A 15,014-nucleotide genomic window follows, 5' to 3' on the forward strand; every position below is an offset into this window, starting at 1 on the left:
ACAAACCAAAGAAGGCGTATATAACTAGACTTGTCTCGCAAGGTACATATTTCTAACACGTTTGGTGTCCTTTCTCTTTAGTTATATTAGTCCCTTATACACCTGTTTTGTTATAATTATGTTTGTAGTGGAGAAGATATTGCTATTGTCGAATCCATCAAATCATCACTTGGAAATAGATTACTTATGAACATCAACAATGCATTCGTAGACAAATTCCATTTTAAGTGCCTTCTACAGTCTAACAAATTCTTAAATGATGAAGTAAGTACACATGCATAAAGCAGTTATATAACACAACTCTATAATTTAATCGTAATTAATAACTTGTAACTACATGTCATAAGCACATATACCCATTATATAAGGGCTAAAGAGCATCTACATTATAGGGCTGGTGCAAAAGTCTTCCTAGAAAATACTTACATTTCTAGCATTCTAAAGCGTGATGGCAAGCCTGCGATGGACAAAATAGATCCTAGCTATGACACCATCGAAAAAGGGTGGATAATTATCCAGAGCATGATATGGTAATAATCAATACCATATATATCAATTTTATGTTGATATATCTGTGGCTAATTCTTATGATAAATATTTGCTTTAGGTATTCATTCTAATTAACATCGTACGATACCATTGGTACCTAGCAGTTGTGAACACCCCAAAATATGAGATACATGTTCTCGACTCGCTAAGCCGTACAATGGACCGCAACGACCTTACTCTTATTGTGAGTATTTATAATTTCAATACTCCTTTTTCATTATAATAAAGAAGACTTTTTTGTTATTATCTTACCTATGATACTATTATTTCCATTTAACAGATAAGTGGATTGAAGAAATAAATAAATATTATATCACAGTTGAAAGAGCTTAAAGACCACAAGTGGAAGGACCTCAGGGTTGGAACATGGCCTGTTATATAGAAATTCCCAGAGGCAATGCAAACTAATGGGTACACTAAAATATTGTTGCTTGATGAAATAATTATCTTTTATTGATTGATTAAATTAAATTAATAATTATATGAAGTTTCTGTAATATTGTAGTGTCTCTTGTGGCTTGTTCATGCTAAACTACATGGAGCATTGGACATGAGATACATTGTCTGATAGTGTGACTCAGGTATTTTAAGCTTGATCATAAATGTTTGTGACATATTTAAATAATTATATTATATTCATATAAAGATTAATTTTTATTACGATTTTGTAGCGTGATATGATGAATTTAAGATAAAAATTAGCAGCAATTTTGTTGGACTCTAAACTAAACATGAGGAAAGAACGTTCATATTCCAAACATGACAGTAAAGAAGAAAAAAGTTTAAATGATATTGTGAATGTAGATAGTCCTGCCAAGAGTGGAAATTTTTTCGAAGACATCATATCAAACTGAAGATCAATTGTAACTATGTGTTCTTCCCACTGCCATCACGCTGACAAATGCATCTGAGTTAGTAGGCGAGCTTTGCAAATTTATCATGTCTATAGATCATGCTAAGACTTTGGAGTGTGTCTATCTAATTCCATATAATATGTATTGTTTAGATATATTATTCTTATTTGTTATTACATCTAATGTAATACATTGTTTTATAGGAAAGAATAGATTCAGAGTTTAAGCCTCAACCGATTGGCTTAAGCCTAAAAAAGTCTAGGAAATAATGGATGTGCAAAAGAATATGGGCAAGGATTGTTTCAACATGGGTGTGAGGATGTACGCTAGTGACGAGATCAACCTATTAATAGACACCCAATATCACTACATGGACCTTCAGTTCTAGATATGATATAATATATTCATATAATCATCATGTTTGCACATAATCTTACGAGTTCTCTTATTTATCACAGTTGTTGTGTGACTTCGGACGAGAGCCGTCACGTAGAAGGAAGCTTGATGTCCAATTGTTCACAAAAATGTTTGATATGTGATCTAGGATGGAGTATAACATTTCACAGTGCAATTTGGTATATCCAAGTTGGTATGTTTTGTTTCGTGTTTATTTGTGTCATGATTTAGTTTTTTCTAACGATAGTGATTAGTATTTGCAGATTCTATTACCGATATATCACCACGGGTATTTCATACTATTTGCATTCGATATAGCGGCTAGAAGTATATCGGTATGGGATCCACTACCTATACCGGATTGGGTGAAAAGACATGAACCCATAGTGCACTATATATTGAAAACTCTCAAAATTTCCAATAGATTGAATCTAGCTCTGGAAGTAGCAAACCCTATGTGGATTGACGACATATGTGATATTATGTACAGAGACGTATTAGAGTGGTGAGACATATTGAACTTGTACTAGATGTATTTTTCCTTGTAGTAGATGTAGGCTTGCAACATGATTAGATTAAACTAGCTTTCGTTATCTTGCAGTGTTTTGTTAAATATATGTGGAACATGGCATAAGCATTGTCATATTTGGTTATTCTATTTATATTAACTTAGAATATAAAAGGTGTCCGCATAATTTAAAAACCATAGTTACACAATTGCTCCTGCGTGTCACACGTGCACGGTTACTAAGTTAGAGAAAAGCCAAGATAATATATACAGGATTCAAGCTTGGTCTGTCTTTTATGTTAGCTGTATTTATTTAGGTTAAAATTTAAATTCTCCAAAATTGCTCCACTTTTCCTACGCTGTGATTATGCGATAAACAAGTGATATGAGTATATTTATCATAAAAAAAAAGTACTTATGTATATGACACTTATAGTTTTATTATTTTTTCAACATTCTTAAAATTCATGTTTAAAGGTGCACATAGTATACCTCGCAAGAACAAAAAGGTGTAAATCGCACTGAGGCACCGTAATATCTTGATTGCATGAATGCTCCATCGTGTTGATAAATTAAGCTTAAGATATCTTGCTTAATTACACCTAAATTTACAGCTCGAAAAGGAAAATGATGAGGCCATAATCAAAGAGGTAGACATCCCTTCGCTGCATATAACAATTTAGGGCTTGTTTGGTTCGGCTTTTTTGAATTTCTACTTCTTAAAAGTCAGAAGCCGAACTAAATAACTTAGCTATGAGCTGTTTTTTGAAAAACTGAAAAGCTGTTTTTTAGAAAATAAACTAAAAATTAAAAAACTGGTTGAGAGAATCTTTTTTGATTTTTGATATGCTGAAAAGCTAAAACTTTATTAAAAAATCAACAGTACAATATCAGAATCAAAAACACCAAACAGGCCGTTAGCTGGGAAAGGGACAGCAAATAGTAAAAGCAAGTATTTTCATCGAGTAGTAGAAAGGACGAAAGCTTCATGCAACGTCTCATACATCCATGCTGTATGCATACATGGCCGGCCGGACTCCAAAGTGCAGTAAGGGCATTAACAATGTTGAATCCTTATGGCTAGATGTTTAAGAAAAGAGAGGATTAAACATGTACATAAAAATTATAATTTTCAATATAAACAAAAACTACAGTGCTTAAATATAATTAATTATCTTGTCCTCTATCTAAGCATGTACCAATGCAGTTGAGAAATAAAAACCGATTTTTTTCATAAGCATATCCTCTAAGCAGCCTATTATACATACTCCAATACTCTAACCACAAGTTGTATGCGTTGGTAGACCTCATCTCTGCCTGCCCGGCCGTATACATGCAACAGTGCATGCATGAGGCAGCCGGGACATCCTCTGCAGTTTATTTCCCCCACATTTGTCATAGGAGTATAGGATTTCTCCTCTCCTGCAACTGACTTTCCACCAATCTATCCCATCTTTTTAATCAACAAAGTAAACGCGCAGCTCAGGCCAAGTAAAAAAAAAAAAAAACTCTGGAACCTGTAAAATTCCTACAAAAATTCTTGCATTCCAAATAGACTCGTTAAATCAGTAGGGTACCAAAGGAAATATTATGGAATGACATTGCCAGATCAGAAATCTGATGAACCCTTGACGCCACCAAGATGATCAAGTCATTCGGTACAAAAAAAACAGTACTCAGCATCTATAGTAGGTGAAGGCATTGCAAGTCTCTCAGCATCTATTTCCTCCTCTTCTACTCACCGGACCAAATAATTCTCAAAAGCAAAAAAAGTTCTATCATGTGAATCATGTTTAAATTCTAAAGTGAGCCAGTATCAAAGGTCATGAAGCCTATTTAGCTGGCAACGACCTTACACGACAAGTTCTGCCTTCCTTTTCTTTTTTCTCAACACCTGGATGCTAGTCCACCTTTTTGTTTTGTTTGGTACTATCAACATCTTCTTCACCTGCTTCCTCCGCTCCAGCTTTTGCCTCGTCAAACTCCAGTAGCTGGACGTGGAAAACGGTCAATAAACCTCACATTCTGATAAAAAAAAATAGCTACTATCGGAGAAAACTTTTATAGCTACTACAGTAGCTGAACTGTAGTAACTATGCCAAGAACTAGAAGTGAACTTTTTGCCATACGATCCATTTCTTGCATGCCCAATGCAAGTATTTTTAATTTGTCCCATTGTTTTATTAAGAGACAGGCATCAAAACTGGACTCTGAGGAACAAAATTGGGGGCACTTACAGGAACATATATTACTCTGTATGTGTCCAATAACAGTATTCTTTATGTCGCTTTTATTCTACTCAAGTTTCAAGTAAAGAAAAAGGTAGGAAGCTGCAGGAAATATTATGGCAAAGGTTAACAATCTTACCTGTTTTACTTCTCCACTCCACAAGCAGTGAACAGCAACAAAACCAATCACACCAGGAACAATGTATAGCAGAGCAGGCTGCATACTCCAAAAAAAATGGTAAGCATGTAAGAAGGTGTTGATATTTCAGAGAAGACAGAAATCAAGGGCAACAAGATGGCAAAAAACCTGAGTAACAGAACTCACCTGTGCGGCTTGAAACCAGTTCATGACAATGATAGTCACCGTCAAACCCACAGTGTATCCCACAAATGCACTATTGAAGTAACGGTTCTTGATACCTCTTGAGACATCAAAACGCAGGGCAAGTGCAACAAATATACCTGGAACCAAAAGTGTAAATACATATTATGTGCTGAATAATGAAGAAAGCAAAAAACTGCCCGAATACAGATTCAGAATTGCAATTTCAGTAGAAATTATAATTTGCTTCTGTTGATGCATACTGTCGTGTCCTCTTGGGGGTCTCAGGCAACAGTAACAGAGCCTTTTAGTACAAAGCAAGTTGGGGTAGGCTTCCTCTTGGGCTCGGGAATGGAAACAATTATTGGTTCTATTGGCAATGACTCAAAAGTGCATACCATCACCATGAGATAGCTGATAAGTAAGTTTGTGCGTGTACCCAGTCAAATGCTGCAACTAAAACAGCCTAACATACCTGCAACATCTGAGCACGATGCCAAGATCTCATAATAATTGGATCAATTCTAGTTTCAACTCTGCAATTCTCTCTCAAGTACTAAATACTAAATAAATGATATAGCTGTATTTTAAATGTAAAAATGCTGATACTTATAACTTTCCTCCTATATATCCCTTTAGATCAACAACAGAAAGAGCTCCATTGATACGACAAATTAGTATGAATCTTCTTACAGCCATTCTTTTTAACAAGGTCCAGGTATAAAAAGCAGCTTGCTACAGATAATTGTGTTGAATGAAGTTGGCACTCATAATGTAGCTGATATTACCATTCAATCAAGAAATGTCTACTATCATTGCAAATATCAGGAGAATGTAACATAGGACAAACAAGGAACTTTAGTTACTAACCAGGTATTACAATGTCACCAAGGCCAAGCATAGAGAATGGCCGTGCAGCATCTGAAGTTGGAAACAGAAGCTGGGTGTAACAATTCAGAGCCAGATTAGTTGAATTATTAAAATGAAGAAAATGGAACCGACAATGGTATCAACAGAAGACATTCACTAAGAAAGAGCACTGACCTTTATTGGAGCATCAAAAGATTTAGCCACACTGACCATAACTGGAGTGAAGAACACCCAGAAAATGTCATACACAAAAAGTCCAGCCTGATAGTGCAAAAGGGAAAATGCATTCATAAATCTATATCGAGAATCAACAGAGATCGATTCAGTGGCAAATGTGTGGGAAAAAAACAACAGAAATTAATTCAGCCAGAACTGATGAAATGGCTGCAACTAAATTTTTTTGAAATCATGCAGCCAAAAAGAAAGGATTTAATAACTTCAGAAACAATCAGTAAACCAGTACAAAGTTCCAAATTATAATACCCATGAGGTAGTGTAATCATTCAATTCTTGCCCAAGGACAAGGGTGCAGAGGCATGACACAAATGTTAGAAAAGGGAACCATGAATACTCCCTATGTTTCAAAATAAAATGCTGCTTCAGATATTGACAATTACCAACACACACCTTTAATCATTACATTTTCTAATTATATGTTTGTAAAAAATATAATCAAATTAAGAGTACTTCTGATGAAAAATTCGCTAACATCATTTCCATGATCTGAAACTTGAGACCGCAATACATTTAGTGAAGTGCTAGAAAATATATCAAACTTGTGAAGAGAATAGGGACACAATACGATCATCAACCCCAATTAGAAAAGATAGAAATTTAAAATCTGTATACAGTACAGCAAGCAGTACGTTGAGCTTCCTAAAATGGTTAACAGATAGTTCTTTTCATAGACAAAATAAAGCCCTAAAATGGTTAACATATAGTTCTTTTCATAGACAAAATAAAGCCAAACAACAGTTATATTAACTTATTAAGAACAGATGATTCGTAATTATTATACATATATACTGTGCTTCGGTAGTGAAAGAATATGATAGCAGAGATGAAAAGGAGGGCACGTTTGTGACTGAAATAATGAGGTTGTGTTCTTAGAAGTTCTACCAGAACATAGAAATATATAAGTTTAACCTCAACGTAAACGTTGCATAAACACGTACCAAGAGAATAGCACCAGTTTTAAATGATCCCAGAGATAGCATCTCGATCCCCTGCGAAAAATAGAAGTGTTAAGGCTCTCAGAGCTAAAACTTGGAGAGGAAAACAAATCGAAATTTAGGAAAAATTATCCCATTATTCTTAGTAACGCATAATAATGGTAACTCGTAAAAACAAACCTGAATACAGAAAGAAATTCCCAAAACATTGTTTGCTAGCCAATGCTTCTTAGCGGCATACCACATACAAAAGAAAAATCCTGGGATTGAAGCAACAATCTGTGACTTGGTGAACTCCACCGAGAGCGCTGAAATAAGAAATTCATGGACTTTAACCATTTTTAAGACTAAAGGATGTAAACGAAGGCAATTAGCATAATAAAGTTCCAATACTATTAAGAAGGATGAATCCTTATAGTTCTTGTCCTGAGTTAAGACTCATGAGAAGTCAACGACAAATCCAAAGGCTCTATTAACACCATATCTTGCAATATATCTATTTCACAAAGGAAAATGGAAGTTTCCGTATCCATAAGGAATGTTGTCAACAAAAGATGTACTTCCATGAAAGTTAAATGTTCATAAACTACTGAAAATTTATTTTAGCTTCGTCGTTTGGGACTTCTCATGGAAATTTAGCACGCTTTGACTTGGAGCAATGACATGTTCTTCATAACAAAGTGGAAAACATCACTTAAATAGCTTACCTGAACATCAATGCTAAAAAATCAATTTCATTGCGGCTACACGATAAGTAACTGTATCGACTCTTGGTCAGCACTTTTGTGTTTCAAAGCACAGCGATACTGAAGATACAATCAAATAGTGCTCTCAAAACAGTGACAAAAGTGAGCATCAAAATGAGTGAAGATCGTAGTACTGGAATATAGATGTACTAATATCACAGATCTGCATAATTGGACCCAAAAAAGTGAGCATCAAAATGAGTGAAGATCATACAGTGTATAAGTGGGGCCTGCCAAACAATGACATTATCATTCCATTCTTTTGGAAGGAAACGTTTTATAGAAGGAAGCAACGTTGCACTGCACAAGAAGAGCATGAACGCAGCAGTGAGTTCACAAAGTACAGAATTAAGTATTTACATTATTGTAAAATCTGTTCCAAGAAGATTTGGACTTACGAGAGAGCAACAATGCCAAGAATGAAAAAGTAGGCAGTGAGCACAGCATTGACCAAGTCTTTTGAGAGAAACTTGAATAGAAGGAACAGTGACAAAAGCATAGCACTTCCCACTAAAGGGAACCGCATAGCATGCTCCTTGGACATTGTCTCCTGAATAATAACAAATGCAAAATAAATAATTGGTCTGTTATGATTTACTTGTCACAGTAATACCTAGCAGATACATAATTACATAACAAAAGGAAACATATTGCTCACAGAGGGTGGAGTTGGCTTGACAGAACGGTAAGAGCCCACATAGACGGTAAGACATGCAGTCAATATCACATTCACATTTGGGCTTACTTTAAACACAAGTGGTGCCAAGCTCAAACCTGCATATATTGTAAAATACATAGGGCTGCCGCTCAGAAAGTATTCAGTTTATCAAAAGGAAAAGGAAAAAAGAAATGAACACTGCTAATGCTGTGATGGCTGAATTGAATGAGAAATGTACCTGCAAGAGCCAAATTGGCAACTCGCTCATGTGTTCTCATATTTAGGAAACAATCAGCAACACTAGCACAGGGTGCCTGCCTTTCGTTAGGATATCAAGGTGACCCTGAGAAGATGATGATGCAGCCGAGGTTCTTCACAGTTCTATCCCCGTTGAAATACAAACAAGGAAGTCCCCAGGTCAGTTTTAATGATTGGTGAATCAGGACTTAGCAATGCAAGGCTACCTGCAGGTTCGAAGCAATTAGGATGTACACGTTTGCTCAAGTTTTTACTGAAATAATTAGTTTGATTAATAGTGTACAAAATGTCTAGCGATAGAACCGCCGTAATTTATCTTCCCTTTGCAGCCCATAGAACAAAAGTTCAGTGTATTTGCCGGCACTACGATTGGGTGAAAGGATGATTCAACTATGAAACCCATAACATTAGCAGGCAAAAATAAATTGGGCCCTACGACCACATCGCGGATTTGTATGCGTTCCTGCGTAAAATCATGCATTAATGCAATGACAAGTTGCTATTGGTCTGTTGTTTATTATCCCATAACAGAATTTGCAAAATTATGCACTAAGTTATTATCTGATAGCAGAATTTGCAAGATCTGGTCTCAGAGAAAAAAAACTCCCATAAGATCTGCTCTGCAAAACCCAGGGGCAGACTAACTTAGTGCATAACTTAATTTAATTTTTGAAAAAAATCGCAAAATAAACTGAAGTCGCACCATGGTTACCAAGTCCAGGGGCGGACATAGCGTTGGGCATGGATGTTCAGTTGAACGTCCAATCCTTTTTTTCTTTTCGGAAAATTTGGATTTGATTGGTCACAGAAGCAGATAAGAGATCTATCTCCCGGAACAAATTAGTATTAGAAAAAAGAATAAAAAATGCATCATGGAAGTTAGGGTTCCTTACCAACGTAAGAAAACAACCGTAAGTTGGGATGGGTCACCAAATCACCAATCCAATGGCAATCGACGCGTCGGGGAGGGGGGGAGAGATTGTTCTTCGGTGGAACCACCAGAGTCCCGCGGCTGCCGTTCTTCTTCTTCGGCGGCGGAAGGAGGCGAACCAAGTGGGAAGGTGAGGTGTGTGATCTGAGTGAGGCCCAGTGCGGGACCGGGCCAGATTTTGGGCCGATTCCAGCCCGACGTGCACGACCAAAATAGTTACTTTCAGATTTTTTTTTCTCCTGTAAAAAAACATATATCTCTTTTCAATCATGTAAAGAAATGTTTATGGTAAAATGGAAAAAGCGCACTTGCATGCTTTAGTCTTATAGTATTCATATATATATATTGCTCCTAAAAGTATACAAAATTGCTTACAAGTCTGAACAAATTTGCTTGCAGCAAAATTATTCACAAATTGTTCTGTTTTTTATTAAAAATATGTAGTAGTTAGATCTAATATTACATTTGAATGGTTATAATTGGTTGAGTATCCGATCTGAATTGCATTAACTTATTTCTTAAATTGCTAATGGATCCATTTTAATTTGCTTACGATTTTTCACAAAAGTGCTTACAAGTCTGAACAAATTTGCTTTTTTGAAATTTGCTTGCGGTAAAATTGTTCTATTTTTTTATTGAAAATATGCAGTAACTGGATCTAATATTACATTTGAATGGTTCTAATTTGTTGATATCGATCTAAATTGCATTTATTTTTTAAATTGCTCATGGATCCATTTTAATTTGCTTATGATTTTTCACAAAATTTCTTAAATAATTGCATTTAAGAGGCAGACAGACAGATTAATTTTTTATCAAATGTTTTCTCTGTTTTTTTGTCACGCATTGATCATAAATAAGTGTTGCAAGTACATATGTAAAAAAATCCAAAAAATAGAATAAAAGGCTTATATACAAACATATTTTTACTAAAAATATATGTACATGCCATAAGTCTAAAGCATATATGTATAGTTTTTAATATATCCAACATCGTTAAACTGAGTTTTTACAAGCACAGCACGCCACAACGTGTTTGCGCCACTTCGTCGCAAGCTGACGGTCGAATCGCTTTGCAAAGCGATGAGCGAGCCCAAATGGGTATTTCCACTTCAAACAAATAAATTTCTACTGTGAGGCTGCTTGTACTTGTAGCGTGATTTACCCGCTTGTAAGTGTATATAAATAGTCATAAGTATGTGTACCTTACTTGTAATGTAAGTGGTGTAAAATGTTGTCATAACTACATGCGCTGACTTAAAATTTTCTACTATAATCTAAGTAACTAACTTATATTGTGTATAAGAATCACCTATAAGCAAATGCAACAAATATGCAACCATGTAGAACTGACTTATAAGTATATTCCGAATATATTTATGAGTACAGTTCAAAATCTTGCAATGTCCTATAGATAAATTATGAAGGTTAAAGAGCCCAACCGAAAAGTTCCTTCTCGCGAAGACATATAGCCTTTGAAATTTCGAGCCACCACCCCTAGCACAAAATTAAACACTTGCAAGTAGGGATGCATGTTGTTGACGTGAAAAGATACCACGTGCCAAACACTATACACCCCATGTGCAATATCGGCGAGTAGCACCTAAAATACTCTGATCGTGGCGCTATGTTATCGGTCCTTCGTCGTCACCCACACTCGAAAGGGACCCGTTAGAGCGCAAATGACAGACGACTTGTTCTTGGTCGAGATCAACAACGAGTAACCATGTAGGTTGAAAAGAATAATTAGGACAAAAGGAGATAAAAATAAAAAGTAAGGTAAATCGTGTTTGATCGATTGGATTATTTTTCAATCGGTCATTACCTTTTCATATTTAAAGGACGGCAGCTCTGGGCCGTAAAATATCAGAACTTCTAATTTAAATCGAACAAGACTTATAGATATAAGAACTTCTAATTCAAATTGAACAAGACTTATAGATATAATTCAGCTACGTCATCTGATCTTCAAACTTTCTATAATTAATACATCTTTCTTATTCAACCACGTAAACTCTCATACATCTTTCCGAGTATTATTTATTACAGTTTGACCTTCTTGGATTCAACTACCTGCTTGATCTGAACATTTATTCGTGTACCGCTTGCTCGATCTAACCACCTGCTTAGAGATTGATTGCTCTATATGTCCATATACTTGAATCCGACCGGCCCTTCAATCGGCTCGAAGACCATGTGCTCAAATTTGATCAGCTAGAAACACGCACCTTCCTTCTCAAAGATTACTTGGTCAGATATCACCTTAGTGGGTGACCATCTTAGCTAGAGATTATCTGGTTGGAAATCAGATAATTGAGTCTCTTTTCATGACAGGGTCACATGCCTATCTATATATAGGCCTAGGAGGAGGCTAGGTAAAAAGACCATATTACCCTTTGGTTGGTGAGATTGATTGGGGTTGACCAAGAGTAAAATACTATATTAAAAAAAACACAGTGTTATTGTCATCTGTTTGCTTCATTTTGTCAGGTTCGCCTGTGTGTGGATCTGGTGGTGCGCAGGATCCGATTTCTTCTGGCGGACTTCTTTATGAGGTCTTGTAGCGTCTTGGAGGTTTGAGTCCTCCGAGTCTTCGAACGCCCTGGAGGTTTGAGTCCTCCACGTCTTCGGACTCCCTTCAAGTTCCCCGTGCGACTGTCTTGGTGCCCTGAGTCCTTCAAGTAACCAAGCTTTAATTCACCTTCGCGGAAGAGATATCTCTAACGGTTATCAAGGTCACATGGTTCCTACAATGGTGAGCATACCTTGACCAGATCAAGAAACTATGGCGAGCTACACTGTGTGACAAAGAAAAAACCATGCGCAGCACCACAGTGTCGAGTTCGGCGAAACCAACCGAGCGTGGAAAATGTGACACGAAGCTAGCAAGGGAGGCGCGTTGCTGTTGTGGCAGGGAAAGAGAATGACGCGTAGGGCCGTGCCTGCCGGATCGCAACGCGGACTGACGCAGCCCATGTGCTGCCCCGGCCCCTGCGTCGATGTCATCAAGCGATGGAGCGACGTGCACCGGCGGGCGGGACACGTCGGCGATCTTCTTCGTCTGCTGCTGGCGGTTGGAACGTCATCGACCTCCCAGCCCCACTTCAAGATCCGAAATTCGTGTTGCGGCACATGCATGGCTGCACTCGTTTGACCACGCGCGCATTGACCAGATTCAGCGACAACGTGCAAACGTATGCAATGTGATCCACGGCGATGGCCACCGCTAATGATTGTGTCTTTCTCTCAAATCTATACTGGCTGTCAGCACAAATATAATGCTGGCCTCCTACTGTCTCTCAAAATTCTCTCTCTCTCTTTTTAAGGAATCTCGAAGGCAGCAAGGCTGATATTACTATCTACATTTGCATCAGCCTAGCTATATACTCTCTTAGTCACGAATAAATATAGTATCGTTTTGAGTATGTGCAATTAATTGTTTTAAATTTTGATTGTAAATTAATTTTTATATATTGAGTTTAAATATTTAAAAATGATATATATAGATTTGTCTTAAAAAGTATTTTTATAATAATACAATTTTACTATGTTTTATAAATATATTAAAAAATAATAGTTAAAGTTATGTTTTGAGAATCGTAATATAAAAAACGACACTTATTTATATCTGGAACGATTATATCGGATCATCCTGCTTTGGAGTGTTGCCATTGATCAGGGCTTTGCACTTCGGAGTGTTCGATGCTCCTTGAAGAAGATTAAGCAGGCAGCTAAGCATGAATGGGCATCTTAGATGCCTTATCTCTACGAAAATTACTTGGGCGAAGCACATGGAGAGTTTCTTTTTGTTGACTTCCTGACTTTGTTTAAGGCTATTTATTTTAGCTTTAGATTATAGATTCTAATTTTTATAATCTAAAGTTGAAATAAACAAACAGTTTATAAAATTAGATCGTAACAATCTGATCTATAAATTGCTATAATTCAACAATACATCTTCCACCAGATTATTTTAAACTGTGAAGTACGAAAAACTAAAATATCCATGCTCTTTCGTTAAAACTACACGCCACTGCCATCGGATTTTCACCTCACCCAGACGTGCCCCCCAACCTCCACCCACTCGCCTGATCGCACCTGACATGTTCCCCCGCTCCTGCGGAACCTTAGGCACCACCGTCTCTAAAAATCGAGCCGCCGCCATCGAAAGTGCACGGATCCAACGTTGATGGATCCGCTGGACCTCAACACGGTGACACCCGAGGTCGCCATCGCCATCGCATTCCGGGATGCATTGTGAGCTCCAACAACCACCGTGGATGGTTTGTTCCCTAGCTTGGAGGCCGTTCCCAGCGCTTGTGGTCTTCCAGGCGACGCCTCCGGTCCCAGCGCCGCTCTCCGTCCTAGCGCGGAGGCCCATCCCGTCGTGGCGGCCCGCCCCGTTACAACGGCCCACCCTGGCGTGGCTTGGGTGCCTAGGCGTACAGGGCATTGCGCTCCTCCGCCGGCTTGGCTTTCTACGCAACAACCGACGTGGCAACTAGATCATCTGCCAGCGCATCGCCCCCCATTTGCGCCATCTTCGGTAAGAAATGGTATGTGTTCTCCGCCGTCGAGTTTGTTGTGAATTGTGTTGTGGTTGTTGTGCTCTGGGCGGCCTTTGTGCCATGGCTGTTGATGCGGATTGTCACGGCCTTGTTGCTGTGGAGGTGTTGTGGTGCTGTTGTTTTGCTCTGGTCGGCTTCATGCCGTGGCCGTTGAGATGTTTTGGCTGTTAGAGATGTTTCGGCTTGTATGGAGGTGTTTTGGTGTGGTGATGTTAAGAGGATCAGTGATATTCAGTCGGTGTGATGGATGATTAATAGAGCTTGAGGGATTCAGTTGAGCGATTCACAGTGATAATCATGTAGTTTTGAGCTTGTTCGTGTTTGATCTTGCTATTTGTATTTGTGTGATGAGGCACTTGTGAAGTTATTGTTGTCTTTGAAGGAAATTAGTATTGATTGATTATTTATTCTGGATGCTATAACCATTCTGGATGCTGTTACTATTTTGGATAGATACTACAGAGAGTTTAGTTGATACATCTTAATTATGAATAAATCTTATAAAAATTTGGTTGATACATCTTACAGAGAGTTGAATTGCTGTGCTACTAAAAATATTGTGTTTGTCATGTTGTCCACTATATTTTGGACTCCCATTTGTCAAAATAATCTAGAATTTCTATATGTTGATGAAAGAACAGGAAAGCAAAGATAAACATGTCAAAATAAATGTGTCAAAAAAATAAACATATCACCCAAAACAACTAAGCGTATTATAAACTATTGATAAATAAAAGCAACAATTCAGCCATCTCAGGATCTAGTTTGTCAAACAGCTATCAGCTTTTACAATTCAGATGGTAACAATATAGCTTTTTACAGTCCACCATCTACAATACGCTTTTCGCAATCTACAACTAAAATAAAATAGGCCTAAATCACTACTCGTGTGTTCATAGCTTATGTGCAGGACACTTGTCCGGTTGATTTCACATTTTTCAAATTTGGCGCGGA

The 15,014-nt window shown here is 37.4% G+C and overlaps 1 protein-coding gene across 2 annotated transcripts; it reads right to left on the reverse strand.

The window, feature by feature from the left end:
- Positions 1-3,881: 3,881 nt before the first annotated feature.
- On the reverse strand, positions 3,882-9,652 carry LOC133892478 (signal peptide peptidase 1-like). Of its 2 annotated transcripts, none has more exons than XM_062333298.1 (12): positions 9,455-9,652; positions 8,542-8,684; positions 8,304-8,419; positions 8,044-8,195; positions 7,860-7,945; positions 7,080-7,207; positions 6,903-6,953; positions 5,902-5,988; positions 5,728-5,797; positions 4,861-4,997; positions 4,675-4,752; positions 3,882-4,298 (listed from the first exon to the last, which is right to left on the reverse strand). In XM_062333298.1, exons 2-12 carry the CDS (start codon positions 8,579-8,581, stop codon positions 4,209-4,211), a joined length of 1,035 nt encoding a protein of 344 aa, XP_062189282.1. In that variant the 5' UTR covers positions 8,582-8,684; positions 9,455-9,652; the 3' UTR covers positions 3,882-4,208. The 2 variants fall into 2 exon arrangements, with proteins under 2 accessions (XP_062189282.1, XP_062189275.1); XM_062333291.1 differs by having other exon boundaries at positions 8,542-8,767.
- Positions 9,653-15,014: the final 5,362 nt, after the last annotated feature.

This window comes from Phragmites australis, chromosome 2 (assembly GCF_958298935.1).
Source record: "Phragmites australis chromosome 2, lpPhrAust1.1, whole genome shotgun sequence".
NCBI lineage: Eukaryota > Viridiplantae > Streptophyta > Magnoliopsida > Poales > Poaceae > Phragmites > Phragmites australis.

Bases quoted from the DNA above. Each gene is read 5' to 3' on its own strand.
- LOC133892478 (XM_062333298.1), bottom strand. From the start codon at position 8,581: ATGAGAACACATGAGCGAGTTGCCAATTTGGCTCTTGCAG. The intron at 8,196-8,303 runs GTGAGCAATATG...GTTATTATTCAG, and splicing joins TCAAGCCAACTCCACCCTCT to GAGACAATGTCCAAGGAGCA. The intron at 4,753-4,860 runs GTGAGTTCTGTT...TGGAGTATGCAG, and splicing joins ACTGGTTTCAAGCCGCACAG to CCTGCTCTGCTATACATTGT.